At 43.1% G+C, this 22599-nt stretch overlaps 2 protein-coding genes across 2 annotated transcripts; one reads left to right on the top strand and one right to left on the bottom strand.

Moving 5' to 3' along the window:
- Window positions 1-5066: 5066 nt before the first annotated feature.
- Window positions 5067-16782, top strand: heca (hdc homolog, cell cycle regulator). Its single transcript, XM_012875803.3, has 5 exons — window positions 5067-5619; window positions 11110-12142; window positions 13297-13463; window positions 15387-15541; window positions 16265-16782. Exons 1-5 carry the CDS (start codon window positions 5466-5468, stop codon window positions 16427-16429), a joined length of 1674 nt encoding a protein of 557 aa, XP_012731257.2. The 5' UTR covers window positions 5067-5465; the 3' UTR covers window positions 16430-16782.
- mtif3 (mitochondrial translational initiation factor 3) lies at window positions 16704-22269 on the bottom strand. The gene is given in 4 exon segments (XM_012875802.3): window positions 16704-17860; window positions 20390-20541; window positions 21803-22184; window positions 22186-22269. Coding segments are annotated over 4 exon segments (846 nt in total). The 5' UTR covers window positions 22267-22269; the 3' UTR covers window positions 16704-17629.
- Between the last annotated feature and the right edge of the window lie 330 nt (window positions 22270-22599).

The following is a 22599-nucleotide window of genomic DNA, read 5'->3' as shown; positions in this document are numbered from 1 at the left end:
TTATTATCATTCCTTTTTTCATTTGCGGGGTCGAGCGTTAAACTAAAAACTCAGACATAACAGTAAATTGACACACGTTGTTGATGTTTCTACATGATGTTTAACTTCAGCGTGCCAAACCTTTTCTACGATGGACAGCAGCTCTAAAGCGTTGTAAATATCCCTGGAGCTTTTGCATGTTAGGGTGCAAATTTCCACTTCTAACATTTATACTTTTTTTTTTTTTTCAAGCTCCCTTCCATAAAGTTTATAAAATCTCTAAGCAGAGGCATGTTTTTACAATTGGGAAGCTTCCCCCCCCCTTCTAGAGAATCAACATGCTGCTGTCCTGAGAGTTACTACCAGAATATTTAATTGTGGCACGAAAACGTAAAAAAAAGATACGTTTTGCGGTTTGATCATCTCCTATATTATATCCAGCCTCCCAGCGTACAGGCACATCTTTTGCTATAATTCAGGTATACATGGAAAAGGGGCGCCCTATTCCAGGTGATGCCTTTTTATCCACCACAGATGTAATTTTCATACAGATTTAATATTAAAAATGCACAAAACAGGAATGTAATATCTTTTTTTTTTTGTTTTTCTGGAGGGGGATGTCATGTTCGGCCTTGTTGTTTTGGATAAAATACGTAGATGCCCAACCAGATGCCTTTCCTGAGAATGTCTGTGTTCAGAAACAAAAATGTCCCACACTTTTAACGGACCAAGTTACGAGTTTGTGCTCTCTAAATGCAGCCGTTTCCCCCATCAGACAGAGAAAAAAAAGAAATTTTTGTTCATCTATTGTATAAATCACAGTGTGTATCCACGGTTGCTTTAACCAAACAGCTGTTCTGCTTACTGTTTACATGAGCCACTTCTACTACCTCTTGTGGACTATCAAACAAGACGTTCTTTGAGCTTTTGAGAACCCAAGAACAGCTCCTTTTTTTTTTTCTTTTTTTTTTCCTTCTTACAAACTCTGACCACAAAGAAAGTGAAAAGTGCATTTCAAGATGTCCGCGCTGCTCTCCTGTTCATTACAACAAAGGAAACTCTTTATAAACGTCGACAATTTCCTAAATCTGCCTTTGTCTGTTTGAAACTTCTACTGAATAAAAAGCGAATGTATTTTGTGGCGCGACCTTTAGTGGTTGAACATGTGCTTTATAATGATTCTCAGGATCAAAAGTGTGCTTGATGACTGTCCTGTGGCTTTAATAGTGTCATAAACAGCAATTCTTTGAGTCTATTGGTCTAATGAAACTTTTGGATCAGGTGTGACTACTTCCCTAAATTTCCTATCACTCCCATCGATTTTAGCTTTTTTTTTTGTTAATGTTAAGAAATACTTATACTTAATAACTGTAAATTTTTTCAAACTCTTAGGAAATTGCAAAGTAAATAGAGACAAGCTTGCAATGACCATCTTTATCAGTGAAACAAACACTCAGACTTTTGAAACTTATGAACGTGTGCCTGGTCTACAGGTTTTATGGGACCCGTTTCTCTGCTGTTGTATGTCTCTTTGTTGACGTTCAGGTTTTGGTTCAGTTTGACATTTAATGAGACAAAAAAAAAACGTCTGAGACAAATGATCAGGTGTGAATGAAACATAACGATGCTGTGCGTGTCAGTGATCAGAATCAGAGCTGAGTCGGTACCTCAGGCTGTCTGCATTGGTTTCAGTGCATCGTTACTTTACTTTGTATTTTGCTACATCGTGTCGGCGTCAAAACTGGGCTTCTACTGGGGAGCACGCTTGGAAAAATAAAGTCTTTACACTTGAGGACATGAACCATCATTGTTTTCGCTAAATCTCTTATCTATGATAATCGGAGCTTATTGTAGACGTTTCTTCATATCTTAAATGTGTTGCTTTCAAGGTAAAAGAAATTAGCTCTTATTGTTCAGAAATTCATTTTAGGGCTTTCTGTGCCATAAATCCTCTGGTACTGATCAGAGGGAATTTGGGTCATTTAAGTCAGAGGTGCTCAAACTTTTCATGGCCAGGGACCCCTTAGCAGTGGTATCATTTTTTCCAAGGACCCCTTAAGATTCCTCATGCTGATAGTATTTTTTTAATACTATCTTTTGTACTGTTAAATATATTAGGAATTATGTGTGTTTAATATATATTTATATATATTTATATATATATATATATATATATATATATATATATATATATATATATATATATACACTGAATATTAGAGATTTGTTGGAGGTTAGATCCTTGTTTTCGATAAAGCCAAAGTCGATGTAACTGTTGTCCTACTTCCTAATTTTAGCTGATGTGGTTGTTACCTTACATGATAAAGTAGATGGAGTTAAATATTTGATGTGTTATTTAAATCAATCAATTTGTTGTGTTACTTAAATGAATCCTCAGCAGTGCCTCCTCAGGCCCAACAACATGCGTTTCACGGACCCCCAACCCGTGGTACGCGGACCCCCGGGGGTCCGGGGAACCCAGTTTTTGAGGGCCGCTGATTTAAGTGATTATAACTACTTAAACATTGTTGCTCTGGAGTCTTTGCATCCATCAGTGTTTTGTCTGTTGTGCAACATTTAAGGCTCATGCCTTGGTGAAAGTGATGCACAAACGTACAAAATACACATCTCAGATAAAACTAATATTTCTTTTTTGTCAGTGCTTGCAAATGCATTTAAAAAATATTGGTCCAAATCTAATTAATTCCACTGAATCAAGTCAATTTCCTCACTTGAATTCAGTTCAATTAATTCATAAAGCACATGTAAAAACAACAAATGTGTAAAACAAAGTGCTGTATACCAAGAAAATAAAAATGTACATAAAACCATCTTAGGCACAATAACTTACTCAAAATAAACCAAATTCTGTGTTGAACGTCAGGGAAAATCTTTAAAAGTCTTTAAAGGTGATTTAAAAGAGGACAATGAAGGAGCCTGTGGCCTGTCCAACAGGTAGAGGCAGCCCGGCCCATAAATTAGGCCTGCAACCGCAAAAGTCCAATCACCTCAAAGCTTCATCTCTGGAACAGCCAGGAGCAGCTGGTCAGATGCCCTTAGGGTCCTTGGAGGAAAGTCAGGGTGAAGCAGGTCCGAAAGATAAAGCTGTTAAAACATTTAAAAATATATCATTTTGTAATTAGGGCTTAAAAAAATTTAACTCCAGGGCTATCTAAGCTTTGATTTCATTCGGGCATTCCAACAAAGGATAAATAGAGTATCATGTCTTTTCAAGGATGTAGACTTATCGGCATTAACAACAAAAATGTATTCGAAATTTCCTCATAATAGAACCCAAAGGCAGGAGATACAGGCCATTAGTATACAGTGTTGTGCAATAAAGCCATGAGGAAAAGTCAGAGTAAATTGTAAGCCACAAAGAAATTTGAGACTTTTACAGGCACCAAGGAACTCAGGGTTTGCATTGTGAATGGGCTGAAATGCATACAATATGCTGTTCTATGAGGTTAAATAAGATCATTTAACCTCATTCTTTAAGATGAACTTTGGTTCTCTAACTTGGATCTGCAGTGAACAAGGAATCGCTTAATTGTTCTGATAATGTTTTTCAACGATCTTTTTTTTGTCCTTTTGCCTCTTTTGTGTCTACATAGTTCCTTAGCTTCTTTTTTTTATTTTAATTTTGCTTAGTAGTTAAGTTTCCCTAACCTAGTAGAAAGGATTTGTTTAATTCAGATAAACAGCATCGTATAGTGATGTTCTCTGGATGTTCATTTTATTTTTGTTAATAAATTCTTGAACTTGAAGAGAAGTTGTCACTCATTTATTCCAAATGTGGGCAGAGTTTGCTGTTAAAAGAACGCCAGATGCTCGAATCATACCTTTTAACCATTGTCCTAATATCACGTTTGGGCTGATAGTCACCAGACAATACCGAACAGACCGAGGGTTAGACTTAGACAAACTTTATTGTCATTATGTATGCACAGAGTGGCACTGGTTAGGGCAGGGGTGTCAAACTCATTTTGGTTGAGGGACCGCATTCAGCTTAATCTGATCTCAAGAGGGCCACACAAGTAAACTCATTGCAAGATTAAATAGAACTAATAAAAGTGGACTTGTTGTTGATTTTTATATTAAATGGATTTCACTTTTACACAATATATTATGAATAACTTCAGCGTTTTTTAAGAAAAGTATGTGCAATTTCAACAATACTTTTACTCAGTTAAACATTTACTTGTGCATCATGCATAAGAATTGATCACAGTGATTGTACAATTTTGAAAAACATTTATTCACATTTTTTGGAACTTAGAAACACTGTCCTGCATGACAAAATACATCAAACAGATAAAAATTAAGAAATGATTTAAAAATCAATTGTCCACATCTAAAGCTCAGTGCTACCATCTGCTGATTAAAACACAGCGCCCCACGTGGACAATATAGGAACTGCAGATTTTCAATTAAACGAAGTACATGTTTTTTTTTCAATAATTGTTTTATCGTTTTCTTCCTTTTATCTCCTCTTTCTTTCACCTTTTCTTTTTTCTTCTTGTTCTTCCTTTCCTCTCCTACTTTCCCATTGTAGTGTCCATATCATTTGAGATATTCCCCGCATGAATCATAATAAAACTATTCACATACATAAATCAAACGGAGCACTATGGCAAAAGCAGTACTGCTCCACTTGTGAAAGTTAAATCTGATGAGCTCTTTTTGGCATTAAGACAACAATTCGTATTGTCACTTGCCAGACAGGACACCGGGAAAAAAAATTATTTTTTATTTTTTCCCAATAATGATAATGCATTTAGCCACCGGGCCGGACTAAAATGCTGAACCGGCCCGCGGCCCGTATGTTTGACACCCCTGGGTTGGGGCCTCCTGGATGCCTTCCTGGTGAGGTGTTCCAGGCTCGTCCCACCGGGAGGAGACCCAGGACACGCTGGAGGGACTATGTCTCTCGGCTGGCCTGGGAACACCTTGGGGTTCCCCCAGAGGAGCTGGTCCAAGTGGCTGTGGAGAGGGACGTCTGGGCCTCCCTACTGAAGCTGCTACCCCCGCGACCCGACCCCGGATAAGCGGAAGAGGATGGATAGATATATTTATTTATTTGTTTGTTTTATTCTCCTACAAATTGCTGTCGCCCTTGCTATTTCGTGTTTTCCCGGAGGAAGTGAACGCAGCACGTCGTTGACAACCACTGGCGGGGGCGGGGCGGGACCAGCGGACGTCAGGGGGTGGAAGAAAACAGCAGAGCAGGAATCAAAACAAGGCACGGTCACGCCTTCGCGCTTAAAGGTTAGAGCAGCTTATTTCTTCTACCTGCTGCAGACCCCAAAGCCCCCGCCTGTCCTCCGAGGGGGAACCCTCCGCCGCCAAGAGGAGCGCAAAACAGAGAGAGCGCCGCAAGCGCGCCGTCGAAGTCCGCTGCAGAAATGGAGTCCACAGAAATGCCAGACGGCGCTGACAGGAGCCGCTGATCGAGGTCGAAATCGCAGTAAGCGAAATCGCGTAAGATGCCCAACCAGAAGAGCAGCAAGGGGAAGAAAAGCAAGCGCACGAACAGCAGCGGAGACGAGCAGGAAAATGGAGGCTGCGCGGTCGCAGCGGGAGGCGCGGCCGCGGCGGCTGCAGCTGCCGCCGCTGCGCCCCGGGCAGAGCGCTCCAGCGGTAAGAGATGTAGAGAAGTTTGGAGATGTTGCTTTTCCTTGCAGGAGACAGCGGGGCTTACCTGCGCCGCCCTGGCGCACACATGCGCCAGCGACGCGTCCCAGCGTTCGCACCGATCCGCCCCTGTGCGCGCACTAAAGCGGGCTACATCCATTGATCATAGGCGCCGCTGGTCGTCGTCCGATTTAAGGCCTTGAATAAACTGCTTGATTTTTTTTTCTCTGCGTGTTTATAAGTCAGCTAGTAGCAGTTCCTCAAGCTCCTCAAGCTCAGCTGGCGAGGCGGCTTTTAAAGGCCACTGCGGCTTGTTGTACTCCGAGAAGACCCGCAGAAACAAGCTCAGATGTCATTAAAGTGCGTTTTTGTTTTTTTTAGGACGTGAGTGCAGACGTTTGACTACTGATCCACGTAAAGCACTTTTTAAAGAGCTCTCCTGCGGGCCTCGGCTGCGTTTCCTGGCGCACACCTTGTCCGCGCTCAGGTTAAGCTCGTGGCCTTCTTCCTAGGCAGTATCGCTGACGCCTCGCTGCCTGCGCGCTCGCTCAAAGTCAACTTCTGACAGGCGGCAGCTGGAGAAGTCATCCTGCTGCATGCTGCGCCAATATGGCTCAGGGCAAAGCAACCATTGGAGCGCCGCAGCAGGGCAGTGTCCGTCAAGCCATGACAACAAATTAGCACACTAGCACTTTCACTTAAAAGGTGAAATAGTTCAAAATGAGCGGTGCGATCACACTTTTCAGCAGAGGCGCCAAACAATAAAAAAAAAAAAAAAAAAGTGCAACAGCTCCACTAACAGGGACTTTTGGACTTTGCAAAAGTATTAACTCTGGTATTTCAATCCCGTCCCCCTCCCATGTTGTCAATGTATATTTTATTGGGATTTTATGTGCTTGCACAACACAGTATAGTGCATGATTGTGGAGTGAAAGTACATGAAAACTTGTTTTTATACATCTCCCGTGAATTCCTCTTTAGAAAATAAAAAAATAAATGAAACTCAAGCTGATCCAAATCTTCCTGTCACTATTCTTTAAATACCAGCTTTACGGACTGCCCGACTATTGGCTGTCCTGTAGACCAGTCCGCCCACCAGAGCCCTGGATCTCTGTAGCTCCTCCAGAGTCACCTTAGCCTGTCCGTTTCAGTGGACGGCCACGTCTTGGTGTCTTTGCAGCCGTCCCGCGATATTTCTATTCTCAGATGATGGACTGACTAGAACCAGGGGAGATGTCCAAAGTTTAGCAGGTTGGATGTGATTGGATGCACTTGGTTTGTTTTAATTTAAGGGTATCAAAATCCAGGAGGATACATATTAATTTATGTCCTATGTTTTGTGTTTTGTTTTTTTTCCCCCAGATAAAATCGCAATAAAACATGTTGAACTGTGTAATGTGGCAAAGTGCTGAAAGAAATTTTATGGGGTATGAATACTTATCCAAACTACTGTGATTAAAAAGTGCTGGGTGATTTTTTTATTTTTTTTTAGATTGCCAGAGTATTCAACAAAAGTCTTAAATTCATCATTTTCTTCACATGTTCCATTCTAAGGAGCTTGATCTTCCTGGGTTCTGGTTAAAAGTTCTTCAGACTCCATTCAGGTCTTAATAAAAAGGTTTTCTTTGGGCCCTGAGCTACTTTTTGCAGCCTGCCATAAAGCCATGGTCTGGCGACATTTAATTGGTTTAATCTATGAAAGTATTAATAACTTAACTTCGCACCAACACCATGATTTATGTGGTTAAGTTTTGCCACAATGTTAATGGCCACCTTAAAGGAGATGCTTCTCTCAGATCGTGTGTCAAGTTTGCTTGGTTACATTATTTCTGTTAAAGACATGATTTTCAGAGAATATGCTCTATAATCCCCCCCCCCCCCTATAATAATAATAGTAACAATAATAATAATAATTGTTGTTGTTGTTGTGATGTATCAAGAAAAAAAAAGCTAAAAAGTCCATGAAAAACGTTGAAAGATCCTGAAAACCCACAAATGCTTAGTTGATTTAAAGTTGGGGGTTTTTTTTGCACAGCACCGTATGAATGTGCTTGGGCAGAACTATAAACACCATAAATGATTGATACATGAACCAGTATAATAAAACGTCAAGCATTTATTTGAAATGACAAAACACCACGTCTTGTAAGAGCACAAGTGAGTTTTGAGATCATTTTAAAGATTTTATGATGCACGGAAGTAAAAAAAAAAAAAAGAAAAAAGCAGTGCATCGCCTCTTCGGTGTGTAACAAAGACAGAGAGCTGACAGCACACCGGAAAAGGAAGAAGGAAACCCCCTCGACACACACACACACACACACACACATCCTAGTTTTAAATACTTACTGAGGACTGTGCCTTGACATCCACAGACTTTCATTCATTTTCAACCCTTTCTCTGACCAGTACCCTAAAACTAATTCACACCGTAGTCCTAAACCTAACCCCCAAAAAAGTGGGGACCAAAAAAAAAAGTCCTCAGTTTAATTTAAAGTCCTCACTTTGGTGGTAAAGTACGAAAAATAAGTTCTCATTTAGCTGCTAGTAAGAGTACACAAATTTTCTGTATTTCCATTCAGCCTCAAACATCTGGCTTTGCTGTAAAAAAGCTGCCAACAGACTCGGGGTGATGCTAACAGTGGTATTTTCACCTTTTTGTTTATTTTAATGCAGCTCATGACCAAGAAGCCGCTTCAAAGGCTCAGCTTTCCATTTCAGTCGGTGTTGGGAATGAAATAACATCCAGCGTGCCCGTATCGACTTTCAACTTTCAATCATTATTGGAAAAGGATTTTTCTGAAGTTTTGGAATTTTAATGGGCATGAGTGTTGCGTTCCCTTTGTTTTTTTGAAGATTCATCTGAATGTTTCCATCTGTTCTTTTTTCAGAGCAAAATGACTGTACAACATACTAGGGGTGGACACTCATCGTGTCGATTGTCGACCAATTAAAGATGTCTGAGCCCCCCAAATAAAGTAAATACCTGTATTTTAAGAGCAGTGACTTACGCTATATTGCCAGATGTATTCACTCGCCCATCCATATAATTGACATCAGGTGTATAAAGTGTCTACATGCATCTGTGAATAAACGAGTCGCTCCTAGGAGCTCAGCGAAGTCCGGCGTGGTTCCGTGATAGGATGCCACCCGTGCAACCAGTCCAGGCGTGAGATTTCCTCGCCCCTACATATAGGACTGTCTCAGAAAATTAGAATATTGTGATAAAGTTCTTTATTTTCTGTAATGCAATTAAAAAACATGAAATGTCATACATTCTGGATTCATTACAAATCAACTAAAATATCGCAAGCCTTTTATTGTTTTAATATCGCTGATTATGGCATACAGCTGAAGAAACCCAAATATCCTATCTCAAAATATTAGAATATGGTGAAAACGTATACTAGTAGGCTATTCAACTAATCACTTGAATCGTCTAATTAACTCGAAACACTGCAGGGTTTCCTGAGCCTTGAAAAACACTCAGCTTGGTTCAGTAAACTAAATCACAAGTATGGTAGTGGTTAAGAGACGACATAAGATTCTCACAGTAACTGGTGTACTGACCATGGCATTACTGTCCTTGATTGGCCTGCCAATTCCCCTGACCTGAACCCCATAGAGAATTTGTGGGCTATTGTGAAGAAGAAGCTGAAAGACACCAGACCCAACAATGCAAATGAGCTAAAGGCCGCTATTGAAGCATCCTGGGCATCCATAACACCTCAGCAATGCCACAGGCTGATTGCCGCCATGCCACGCCGCATTGATGCAGTAATCTGTGCAAAAGGATTCCCAACCAAGTACTGAGTGCATTAATGGACATTTTCAAATGTTTGATTTTGTTTTGCTGTTATAATTTTTTTTTTTTTACTTGGTCTGAGGAAATATTCTAATATTTTGAGATTAAGTTACAGAAAATAAAGAACTTTATCACAATATTCCAATTTTCTGAGACAGTCCTGTATTTCCCAGCCAACTGTCAGTGGCATTACGACAAAGTGGAACAGCAGCTACAACTCACGAAGTTGTAGGTGACGCAAGCCGGCGGAGTGGGAGAAGCAGATGCTGAGGGCACAGAGGTCGACAACGACTTCATCAATCTGCCACAGACCTCCAAACCCCATGTGGTTTCAGATTAGTTTAAGGACAGTGCCACTTTAGCTCATATGCGATTCAAGGCAGGTATAATACTTTTGGCAATATAGTGTATGTGTTTACGGGGCTATGATCGCTGTGACATGGAGCCGCAGCCGCACAGTTACCTAAAAAAAACGACTACTATGTAGGTCGTCCTGTCACTTTCATCATTGTTACAATTGTAATACAATATATTTAGGTCTATATCACCCACCCTTACAACACACAGCTGGATACATATCCTATAAAAAGCAGCAGAGAAACTGTTGGAGCCATCAACAGGACTTTAGTCTAATTATTTCTGGATTTGACCCTAGCTCCTGTCAGAATTAAGATAGCTAATTTTATTTTTATTTTTTTTCTGGTACCAACCCTTCTTTTAGTTTTATTTCCATACATTTCCAACAAGAAGCTTAATTGGGGTCCCAAGTTTTGTTTTTTTTTCTATTCCAAAACCTATTTTTATTTGTGTTTGGGGTCGTTGTCCTGTTGGAAAACCAAGTTATATCCGTGTTCCGTGTCATCAAGTTGTTGATTTAAGGTAAAAGTTAGTAAAACTCAGATTTCTTTTGTATTTTTTTTTATATTCTTATTTTTTTCTCATTTTCTTTTTGATCCACTGTATATAATTGATACACCCTTTCCTACTCCTGACTATTGAGCCGATTTGAGAAGTGAATTTCTCCAATGTGAGATCAATAAAGACTATCTTATCTTATCTTAATTCCAGTATTGCAGGCAATAAAGTAGGCCCTCAGTATGATGCTACCACCGCCGTGTGTGATAGTTGGTGTGGTGTTATGTTTGAAAGCCTCCCATTGGTTCCTACAAAAAAACGTTTTCGTTATGGGCTAATCGCCTTAAACCTTGTCTCACCTGACAATCAAAACTCCCACAAAAGACGTCTAACTTGTCTATGTGGGCAGCTGGAAGTTGCAGCCATGCTTGAAGGTGATTATTCTGGTTTTATACGTGAACATCCTTTAATTGCCGTGGACTGTTTTGGTCAGATGGTTGAAACGTGGACAGTGCGATGCTGCAAAAAGTCAATGAGAATGACGCCAGAAGGTTATTGATGATTGCAAAAAGTCTGATTTGGCCTTGGATTTACAAATAATGAAACGTGTTTTCCTCTCCCTGGGTGCAGGAACACAACTAGGAACCGATTTTAGTGAACACATTTACTGGGAGCACCAAACGACAGCACATTCTTTTGATCCGAGCTCATTTAAGAAGCAAAACTTCCCCCGGTCACAACTTCTTTTTCTGAAAATTCTCAGATCTAGAGTCCTCTCAGCTCACAATGCAGGATTTAAACGTTTTACCAACTGGTTGCCCTTCTGTCTGTTCATCCAGAGGTCCAGTGCGCCTCGCCTCTGGGCTGCAGCCTGGGACGCTCCATCGACCTAGAGAAGGAAGACCACCAGCGAGTGCTCTGCAACAACGAGCTCTGCCTGTTCGGCAACTGGATGCATTTGCAGTGCTTCTACGAGTGGGAGAGCTCCATCCTCGTCCAGTTCAACTGCATCGGCCGCGCCCGCTCCTGGAACGAGAAGCAGTGCCGGCAGAACATGTGGACCAAGAAGGGCTACGACCTGGCCTTCAGGTTCTGCTCGTGCCGCTGCGGCCAGGGCCACCTGAAGAAGGACACCGACTGGTACCAGGTGAAGCGCATGCAGGACGAGCGCAAGAAGAAGCCGTCGGAAAGGAGCGCCGGCCGGACTGGGATGAGTGGGGGGGGCGCGGTGGGACCTGGGGACGGTCCCTTTGAGGAGCCCAAGAAGAGCAAGCCAGCTGGAGGAGCAGCAGGCGGGGGGAAGTTACCCCACAGGGCCTCCAGTCAGGAGTTACCTCGTAGACAATCAGTGGACCGCCAGAACTCCATAGAAAGAGGAGGGGGGCTTGCTGCTGGGGGACTGTCTCCCCTGGGGCCTCCTCAGAAATCCCCGTGCGACTCCCCGGGACTCTCTCCTCCGGGCGGTTTCAACTTCTCCCCCGCGCATGTCCTGGGATCAGGAGGAGCTGGCCTGCGGGGTTCCCGCCAGCTGGGCGAGTTCTTCAAATCCGCCGTCCACATGGACCCCCAGAGGAAACACCTGCTGGCTGGGGGCGCTCTGAGCCGGGGGGGCGGATGTTCCCCCGCTTCAGCCGGCGGGCCCCACCTGGACCCCGGCTCCGTTTTCCCGCTGCAACTGTCCTTCGCCCTGCCGCTCCACCCGCGACTCGCGTCCGGCGGCGGAGGGGACGGCCCCCACCCTCACCCGGTGCAGTTCCTGAGGAGGCTGGACCTCTCGGAGCTCCTCACTCACGTCCCCCGCCACAAACTCAACACTTACCACGTTCGCATGGAGGACGACGCCCAGGCAGGCCAGGGAGAGGAGCTGCGCAGGTAGGCCCCCACCCCCCCCACGAACCGCCGACGTTTCAAATTTTTGGGTTTAGGGAAACTACAAACTACGAAACTGCTCTAAATGTTGAAAGCACATTTTGACCCTGATAAAAGTAATTCGTTAGAAATGATTTCCCTCTTTTTTTTTCCCTTTTCCTGTATCACTCGCTTTCTCATGAACTGAAACCACGCAGCTTTTATAAAACCTTACCATTTAAAGGTGAGAAAACAGCCCTCATTAAAAAAAAACTGAATACATGCAAAAGTTTAAGTGTTTAGGTGTAAAACCGAAGTTAAGAAAAGCAGCTGCAAAGTTAAAGGTGAAAAAGGTTACCAGCTGTTACTGTTTTGTGGCAACTTCTACTTTTCCTCACTGCTACTTTCTCCTACTACTCTCCAATTTAGCATTATCTTCCATTAACATTTCTATTGTCTGTATTTTTTTCTTTTCTTAGAAGTTTCTGTTTGGTTGTGACATCTCCCTGGTGGGAATATCATCTTCTTTTTCCAATAGGATACACTTAACCCAGTTTCTGTCCTCGACAGAACAATTAAATGAGCTATGTAGGCGCTGTTTTTCACGCCGTAGATTTTGCTGCTGGCTCAGAGTTCATTTGTTAAGATGAGTTTCTCACTGAGATGAAGCCACCGCTATTAACGTTCTACATATTAGTTAAGTACTCCTAGGCTAGTACTTTTCTATCTTTGAGGGGTTGTCAAGACGTTTTTAGACGAAAATTACTTTTAGCAGAGAAAAAAAAAATCTGTTGGGTATGACCAACAGGGAGAAATGAGCAGGACTGAAAGCAGGCAGGTGTTTAGGTTTAAAGCAAAGCAACCCAAGCAGCTAAACAACAAACAGGCTATTTTGCTGTTTTCCGGTAAAACTTGTTTGAGCTGGCTTTCCTGTTTCCTCTCTGTGCATTCCTCCTTTATCAATACCAGCATTTTGGGCAGTGGGAAAATATCCTAGTGTTTTTTTTTTTTTTTTTGGGTGCATTGTAGTTTTATCCAAGTTTCAGCAGCGACATGCATGCATTGAATTAGTTTATGTGGGACTCATTTAGAACTTATTACATCTGTCAGTCAAGAAATGTGACTTCTAAAAGATGTCCTTACCCTTTCTCTCCCATTTTGACGTGTCCATCCTGCAGGTTTATCCTGTCCGCTCTCAGTGCGAGCCAGAGGAACGTGGTCAACTGTGCTCTGTGCCACCGCTCGCTTCCCGTGTTCGAGCAGTTCCCCCTGGTGGACGGGACGCTGTTCCTCAGTCCGTCACGCCACGACGAGATCGAGTACGATGTCCCCTGCCACCTTCAAGGTCAGCGTTCGCTTTTCTCGGCTCGGCACAAGTTTATTCATTATGAGGAAATTTAAAAAACTCCACGCCACGTTATTTTTCACAGCAGCTGTTTTTACACCTCTATGCAAAGAAAGCTGCTTATTACACGTTCTATCAGTAAATTAAAGAAATAAATTACAATGTTTCTTTTAATTGCACACAATCTACACAGGCTCTATAATTAAACTGTCATTGTGTGTTTGCTGGCTTCTGCTTTCTGTCTTATTAGTATGATCCTTTTGCCACTTCTTCGTCACTTTTGCTTTTTGACTCATTGATCCATGATCAGGCAGGGAAATACAGACATCATCACCCTAATCATGGCTGCATTGTTGGAAGGTTTTCTTAATGCGAGAAGCTTTGATCGACTTTCTATGGCAGTACTCTTTGTCAGGAAGCCTTTTCCTTCTGAGTAAGGCAGGGAGGCAGCGTCTGGGTGTTTCACTCACTCAGGACTCAGGTTGCTGTTCACCTTTGTCTTCACCGGGCAAATTACTTTCCAGATGTCCCAAACAATAAGAGCAACACTCTATCCAGTAGAATCCTAGTCTAGGCTGCATGGTACTCTAGGATGCAAGTGGCTTCTTTGCTACTCCCTTTGTCCCAGCAGCAAGCTCTGCACTGGTGGCAACACGATTCTGTAGTACAGTCCTTCAGGAGAGATGAGCCTAAGGCTTACTGGAGAGACCTGGACTTTCGCTAGGTTTCTTCGCCAAGGCTTTGATGATCTGCAGGTTTTTTTCCCCCCAGTGTTTGTGTCCTGGGAAGGCTGCAAATGCCACGGTTTGAATCCCAGAACGCCACTCTGAGCCCCTGAGCAAGCCCCAGAATGCTCCCAGGGTGCCGCACTGGCAGCTCACTGCTCCCTATGGGTTGGTTTTAAAGATTTCACTGCAATGTACAACAAGTTGCAATGATAATTAAATAATATTTATTATTAAGATGAGGCCACCTTGACGCAGATAAACGCTTTCACCCTTTTCCTTTGAGGCGAAGAGGCATCCGACACATCGTCTCTAGACAGAAACTCAACAGCAGAGATACGAGATGCGTTCAGATGAGACTGTCACTTGTGTTTCAGTCCCAGAATAACAACGCAGGCCATTTTTCAAATCGTTCACAGTGCCACAGATTCGTCTGAACGGGGAAACACTGATCCCTCAGTCGGTGGCGGGTGAGGAGACGTGAAAGATTTTCTGCCCATTTCTGCACAGTCCCAACATGAATGTGAATCAGTGCAGCTGCAGCATGGAGCTTCTTTCATGTGCTGACCCACACGCTTTGATATTCTTGTCTTTGATATGCAGAAGCATGGAAGGCTTGTTTATTCTGGGTTTGCTGCCCCCCCCCCCCACCCCAACCCCAACATCTCTATCTTCAGAAACAGAGAAGTGAGAATTATCTCTCACAGATTTAGCATAGTTTAAATTAAATCAGTGGTTATATGAATGACTGTAGCAATATTTTTAACAGTAACAGATCTGAGCGCGGCCGTTCTTCCAGAAAGGGGAACAAAAGCAGCAGAAGGAAGAAGAATAAACGACTATCGCTCCCGGACTGTTTTTTTTTTTCGCCGACTCCTCAACTTACACAATGTTGTTTAAGTATTTACTCACCTCTGTCTAAACTGCTTGTTGTTAAACCTTTAGAGATGGAAGATTCTCCCTCCGATCGCTCTTTTAGGAAATGAAGTCCCAAATTCACGGGAATCCATCCTGGACCTTGTCTGTCCTGTAATAGCGTTGCTCAGTCTTTTATGGGTCTAAAGTTTGAATAATTGTTTAAAAATGCTGAAAAAGATAATTAGATCCCAGTACATCACACGTCTTCTAATAACTCTTAATCACTTTTCACGTCCCTCTTCTTTGACCGCCCGCTGCATGCCTGTGTGTCGTACATCAGGTCGACTGATGCACCTCTACGCAATCTGCGTGGACTGCCTGGAGGGCGTCCACAAGATCGTCTGCATCAAGTGCAAGTCGCGCTGGGACGGGAGCTGGCACCAGCTGGGGACCATGTACACCTACGATATACTGGCCGCTACCCCCTGTTGCCAGGTGGGTAAAGCGACCGCAGCGGGACGCCGAGGAGACCAAAGATAATAAAGATTAAGACACGATGGGTATAGTTATTAGAAATGCTAGGATGTAGTAAAAATAATATTCATAGTTTTTTTTAATGCACTATAAAAACAGAACTAAAAAAATTTAAAATTCTCCTAAAATTAGTGTATTTGTCCTTGTTTTGAGCAGGTAAATAAGATTATCTGCCAATGGAATAAGATTTTTTGCTCATCTCCATCATCTTATTTTAGGGGTTAAAAATACTTATTGCATTGGCAGATGATGTTATTTAACTGGTCAAATCTAGGACAAAAACACACATTTTTATAAAACATTTTACTTATTTTTAGATCCGTTTTTGCAGTGTGCTAATACTGTTTACATCAACCATTCTAATGATAAAAAAATAGGAATAGTAATGATAACCATGCTTCTATGATAACAAGATAAAATGGGATTGATCAGTTTTTATATTAACATTGACAAGTTGCTATAGAACTATATAAATGCAGCTATAAATGCTTAAGATATAACTTTTTTATATTTGTCAATATTTGATAACCCTAGTAGCAGTAGTAGCAATTACGATCATGATAAAGGATTAATAGTTTTATTATCACTGCTTTGTTAGCAGTTATTCTCATTCTTCGTCTTTTTACCGTCATTAATCTTGGCATTAACGGCGGACCTGCGCGTCCACTTCCTGTCTGTCCTCAGGCGCGGCTCAACTGTAAGCACTGCGGCAAGCCGGTGGTGGACGTCCGAGTCGGGATGCAGTATTTCTCCGAGTACAGCAACGTCCAGCAGTGCCCTCACTGCGGCAACCTGGACTATCACTTCGTTAAACCCTTCTCCTCCTACAAAGTACTCGAGGCTTATTGACAAATGTTTCAGCACATGTTAGTCCAAGCTGCTTTTGTTCTCGTTTTTATTTTCTAACACAATCTAGGAAAGATCTTTCGTTTTTTTTTTTTTTTCGGGGGCCTTTTAAGTGGTTTTAGGTTTTAAAAGTTCCCTCCTTTCTTTTTTTTTTATTAAAAAAAAAAATGCGTAGGGAAAATAAGAGACACAGGAAAGTGTTCAGGAACTGAGAGAGGAGTTGATAAAAGTGTGAAACTGACATTTTAGTCGAGTGAACACATTTATCGGAGACAAGTGAATGTATCTGTAAGCCAAATTCGCTTTTATTTTTTACCAAAACCGATCTTAAAATAAAGAGAAAGATTCACACTGATGAGGCTGCTTCCCGTTCTTGACGTCCTGAACCACCGTTCATTTCCTTTTATTTGCACATCGTTTTTCTAACATACTCCCCGCATATTCACACTTAGAAGGAAAAGAAACTGGATCCGATAGTAATCTTTAGCGCTGCTTCTGACCCATCTAACCACATGTTCACATCCAGCTACACAGAAACACCCTCATCTCTCCTGCTGGTTGCATCAACCCAACCACCCTAGAAGAAGCTCCATGAATATCTGTTTGACGGCTTTTGCAGAATCTTTTAACCACCAGGGTCTCTGTCTCAACCTTTTTATGGCTTTTATTCTGCAGGAGAGTCGAGGTTGCTGCACTGTTATCCCTGTCTTCGTTCTGCCGTGCCTTTGCAATTCTCGTCACGTCTTCCAGAAGGTCGTTGAGATGCTGTGCGTCTTCTTATCTGAGTTTAGTTAAACAGCACTGCAGTTTGGCCTCTTTTAGGTCACTTTGAGTCCGTTTCGGGTTATTTTGCAGATCTTTGGCTACCCTTGCAGTTATTTTGCACGTTCATGTGGTGGATTTATCTTATTGTGAGCTCCTCTCCATAGCTGCTGTCCCAGTCGTCTGCAGGTTTTCAGCAACTTGATGTGATTTACTGTCGTTTGCATGGATGTTTTCAGGTCTGTGCCGCTTGCATCTGCTAATTGTCTTGTGTCTCTCCAGTAAATTTCTTTCCAGTGCGTCCTAACTGCAGTCAGCTTGACTTCCCGACAGGAAACCCTGAGTGTGGCCGTTGATAAGGATGACCTTAAGCTCTCCGAGTCCGACTGAAGCACCAGGCTGTGCGATTCGGGCACCGACTTGTTCGTGTGAAACCGTCTCTCACTGCACAATCTCCTCTGGTGTGTCCGTGTTGCCAACGGGAGGTGTTTTACTCTGAGCGGCTGCAGGCTGCGACTCTTCGGCTTTGCTCTTCGCTTTCTGCGACAGCTCCTTTGCCGTCAGCAGGCGGAGGACGCACGTGGCCGCCTGACCCCCTCTGGTAACTTTAGGCTTGGAGACGAAGGTCAACGCGGAGTTCATCTGCTCCACCATTTGCTCCAGAGCCGTTTCCTGCAGAGAGATAAAGCCTCCTTTTAATAGCGCTTTATCTTGTATGGTGCAATGAAAAAGTATTTGCCCCTTACCGATTTCTTCTGTTTTTGCCTTTTTTTTTTTTTGGTCATCAGCAAACAAAATTACATTAAAGAAGAAGTAAGGAAATGCAAAACTGTTTACGTATTCTAGGGAAAAAGCTGCCCCAAACCAACCAGACCGTGTGTGAAATAGGATTTGCTTCAATAGAACCTGTTTGAAGATTTGTAAAAAGCAACAAATCAAGGTCCAATTCAAAAAACAACAAAAAATTCCCATTTAAGAACAGATTAAGATCCAAGTCTCTCACGTCTGTTACTCTGGAAAGGGCTACAAAGCATTTTCTCTGACTTTGGGATTCCAGTGAAACCCCCATAACAACAACAGGAGGAAACGTGGCACAGGGGGAAGTAGAGGTCCACTGATCTGTCAGACAGCCGATATTCTTGGTCGATACTTGCTTCTTGTTGTGTCTCTGCTCTGTCTTCTCTAACCCCCAGTGGGTCGAGGCAGATCACCGTTCATACTGAGCCTGGTTCTGGTTCTGCTGGAGGTTTTCCTCCCTGTTAATGGGGAGTTTTTCTTTCCACTGTCGCCTCATGCATGCTCAGTATGAGGGATTGCTGCAAAGCCATCAACAATGCAGACGACTGTCCACTGTGGCTCTACGCTCTTTCATGAGGATTGAATGCTGCTTGTCAAGACTTTGATGCAACCAACTGGGTTCCCTTATATAGGAAACCTTTTGACCAATCTGTATAATCTGATTGAATTTGACTTTGGAAAGTGCCTTGAGATGAAACGTCTCATGAACTGGCGCTATATAAATAAAATTGAATTGAAAATTAAATTTTTTCCACCTGTATCGGCCGATTCGTGCATGCGTTCGCCGGTCCATTAGCACATTCAGCAGCCGTGCCTTGAGATCACGTGAAGCGCAGACATTACCTCTCCCTCCCTGGCAGAGAGTTGCCTGGTAATGTTGAAAGCCTGGGTGCTGACAACAAGGTACGTTTTCAACTTTTGATGCAGTTTTAGCTTTAATTTAGCGGTATCTGGCCTTTGCCTCACTGTGAGCGGGAGGGAACAGCGGCGTGTGTCTGTTTCGATCTAAAAACCCACGTCTGAGCTGCCTGTGTTTTCTGTTCCCTGTCAAACTGCGACCTGGAGCTGATTGTTAATATAAGACTTGTGTAACATTTGTTATCATTGTGTCATTTTTATACTGTAAATGAGGGAAGGAAAGAACAAGAATCGGCAGCACATACCGGGTATCGGTTATACTGATGTCAGAATAATCGGTATCAGCCTTAAAAAGACCTTTATTGGTCGATCTCTGGTGGTGAACCTTACCATGAGTGGTCCACTGGTTAAAAATCACTCCAACATCAAAGTGTCATCCAGGAGGTCACAAAAGAACCCAGAATAGCATCAACCCTGAGCATGTTTGTATATTTAGCACGACAATAACCCAAAGCACATCAGCAGGTCCACAAAAAAACTCAAAGGTGTTGGTGTGGCCTAGTTAAAGTCTCACTGGAGATGAGGCTCGTTGATGCTCAAAGATCTTCCAATGTGACTTAATTAAAGCAATTCTTCAAAGACGGGGGCATAAAGCCTCTACAGGGATGTGAAACACTGATGCTTAACGGCCCACAGGAACGGCACGGCTAGTAATTAGGGTTTCCACATAGGACCAGGTTGGTTTAGAAAGCTATTTCCCCCTATAATTAGTGAAATCCACCTAATTTTCTGTTTTACTCTGCTCATCTTTATATGATATTAAATTGGTTTGTTGATCTGAACTGTTTAAGGGGGCAGAATTCAACTTTACTGCCATTACTGCCTGGTCTGGCGTTCTGTTAACTGTGACATCATCCAGGGAAGACGCTCACCCGCTACTACCATCTAATGTAGAACAGATTACTAGATCAATGTGTGCTTCTGTGCTTTTTTGTCTCTCTTGTTGTGTCTCTGTTCTGTCTTCTGTAACCCCAGTCGGTCGAGGCAGATGACCGTTCATACTGAGCCCGGTTCTGCCGGAGGTTTTTCCTTCCCGTTAATGGGTGGTTTTTCTTCCCACTGTCGCTTCATGCTTGCTCAGTATGAGGGATTGCAGCAAAGCCATGTACAATGCATATGACTCTCCCTGTGGCTCTACGGTTCCCCAGGAGTGAATGCTGCTTGTCGGGACTTTGATGCAATCAACTGGTTTCCTTATATAGGACATTTTTGACCAATCTGTATAATCTGACCCAATCTGTATAATATGATTGAACTTGACTTTGTAAAGTGCCTTGAGATGACATGTTTCATGATTTGGCGCTATATAAATAAAATTGAATTGAATTGAATTGAATTACAAGAGTTAAAGCAAGAGAAACATAATACAATTAACAATAAAAATGGTGAACTTTTCTGTTAGACCTAACATGTAACATATCTGTCCATAAATGAAATCCTAACCACTGAGAACAATAATATTTGGGATTTCTGGGTCCTGCTCACCAGGTCGTTGCCCTGTTGTGCTCGTCCGCCCCGCAGAGTCAGCTTAACGTGGTTTTTCTTCTCCAGCCAGCTCTCCACCTGTTTCAGTTTAGTGGCCAAGTCGTGGGAGGCGATGCCGACTGAAACGCTGAGCTCCTTCACCTGCACGGGACCTGTGGAGACGGCACAGACCACGCAGGGACGGCCTCCGCTCAATGAAGCCGTTTTAAACTGCGACAGACTTCCTGGTCCTGATTCAGGACTTAATATGCTCACTGTGCCAGGACACGTTTTTACTTTAGAGAAAAAAACAAAACTCACTATCCCCTTGATACCCACTTGTCACCGGTTTTACCTCGCAAAGGTATTCACACCCCTTAGCTTTTTATCCATCTTGATCCATTCCAACCTGTAATTTAAATGTTTTTTAATATTATTTTATGTGACGGGTCTTTAGGCTCGGGGACAGTGTAGGGAACAATCAATGACTTATCCACTAGTAGCTTCGGCATCCTTCAGCTTGGACTACAAAGTCGCTCACAAAAATAAAACTCCTGGGTCAATGTGAGCTTCTGTGCTTTCTGTGTCTCTGCTCTGTCCTCTCTAACCCAAAGTGGGTCGAGGTAGATGAGCGTTCACACTGAGCCTGGTTCTGGTTCTGCTGGAGGTTTTCCTCCCTGTTAAAGGGGAGTTTTCCTCTCCACTGTCGCTTCATGCATGCTCAGTATGAGGGATTGCTGCAAAGCCATCAACAATGCAGACGACTGTCCACTGTGGCTCTACGCTCTTTCAGGAGGAGTGAATGCTGCTTGGAGAGACTTGATGCAACCTGCTGGGTTTCCTTAGAGAGGAAACTTTTTGACCAATCTGTCTGTATAATGTGATTGAATTTGCCTTTGGAAAGTGCCTTGGGATGACATGTATCATGAATTGACCCTATATATAAAAAAATAAATCAAATTGAATTGAAAAATGTTGGATTCACAAAATGGGCAAGCTGGAATTCCATGACCCTGTTTAGCAACTCCGCAGCAACTACAGCGATGTAATTGTTCAAAAGACCTAATAAAAATATGACCAGAAAACAATATAAAGATATCTACGCAGCTCTTGGACAGAGGTTCACATTTTCTGCTTTCCTAGAGACTCCAAGAACCCAACAAAATCCATTTAAAGGCTAAAACCGGAGATTTAGCTCCCTTTAAAAGATTGCTTCATTAAGGTTTTGCACCCTTTATGTTTTTATATTTACATCCTTAACAGATTTCTTTAGTTTTCAGATAAATTGCACAGGATGTGTGTCAAATTAGAGTTGGAAAACGTGTTATGATGTCATATTTCTACCCAAGCATTTCTACAGAGTGGTGCCATCTTGTGGACGGTTCAGCCTTTGCCATAAAGACTCCATGTATTAAAGCCATGTGGGCTTCCTACCTGCTTTCGCCTTGTTTTTCTCCCGAAGTCTCAGCTGCTCCTCGTGGATCTGCTTGCCGCTCATCAGCCGGTACACCGGAGGCTCTCTGTTCTCCCTCAGCGGCACCAGCTTCAGCTCGCTCGCGTCCATCATCCTGATCACGTCGGCGCGATGCATCAGCCCCAGATTCTCCCCCGTCTCGCTGATCACCTGTATCTCCCTGTCTGGGATCTTCCGGCCGACGCTGCCTATGGAGGCGTGGCCTCCGGGATGCTGCTGCTTCTTCTTCTTCTTCGCTCCGGGTACCGGTTCTTCTTCAGAGGCTCCCGTGGAGAACGCAGCTCGGCTCCAGGCAGAAGCGACGACGCTGCGTCTTTCGCAGAGTCCGGCCGATCTCAGGGTTCGGCGTCCAGTAGCCGGGCCGGCCACCGCACACGGCCCTCGCCGTGTGGCCCAGCAGCCACCTCACACAACCTGCGGACATTTCCTGCACGGAAACAGAGGCGAGGACGTGAAGCTTCAGACTCACAGGAAGCAGATGGAAGTCAGACACGTGAAACAACAGCAATCCACGCCGCAGGCAACTATTAAAACGCTCAGACAACTTTCTAACGCCTGTCACTTCGGGACAAATGGGAGTTTTTTCAAACCCCCATCAGTAATTTAAACAAAGTGAAATATAACAAAGTTACTGAATCAGAGCAAAACGCGACCCATGACACGAGCTGCAAGTATGAAAATAAATAAGGCAGGTGTGACGTAAAGGAGGGTTTGAAGGACCAAAGAGAGACAGACTGTGATGGAGATGAGAAAAAAA

This window comes from Fundulus heteroclitus, chromosome 15, assembly GCF_011125445.2.
Source record: "Fundulus heteroclitus isolate FHET01 chromosome 15, MU-UCD_Fhet_4.1, whole genome shotgun sequence".
Taxonomy (NCBI): Eukaryota; Metazoa; Chordata; class Actinopteri; order Cyprinodontiformes; family Fundulidae; genus Fundulus; species Fundulus heteroclitus.
This window is presented reverse-complemented; position numbering and strand designations above follow the sequence as displayed.

Excerpts from the sequence above, each read along its gene's own strand:
- heca (XM_012875803.3), top strand. The coding sequence starts at position 5,466 with ATGCCCAACCAGAAGAGCAGCAAGGGGAAGAAAAGCAAGCGCACGAAC. Across the intron at positions 12,143-13,296 it reads CAGGGAGAGGAGCTGCGCAG|GTTTATCCTGTCCGCTCTCA; the intron begins GTAGGCCCCCAC and ends TCCATCCTGCAG. Across the intron at positions 15,542-16,264 it reads CCGCTACCCCCTGTTGCCAG|GCGCGGCTCAACTGTAAGCA; the intron begins GTGGGTAAAGCG and ends GTCTGTCCTCAG.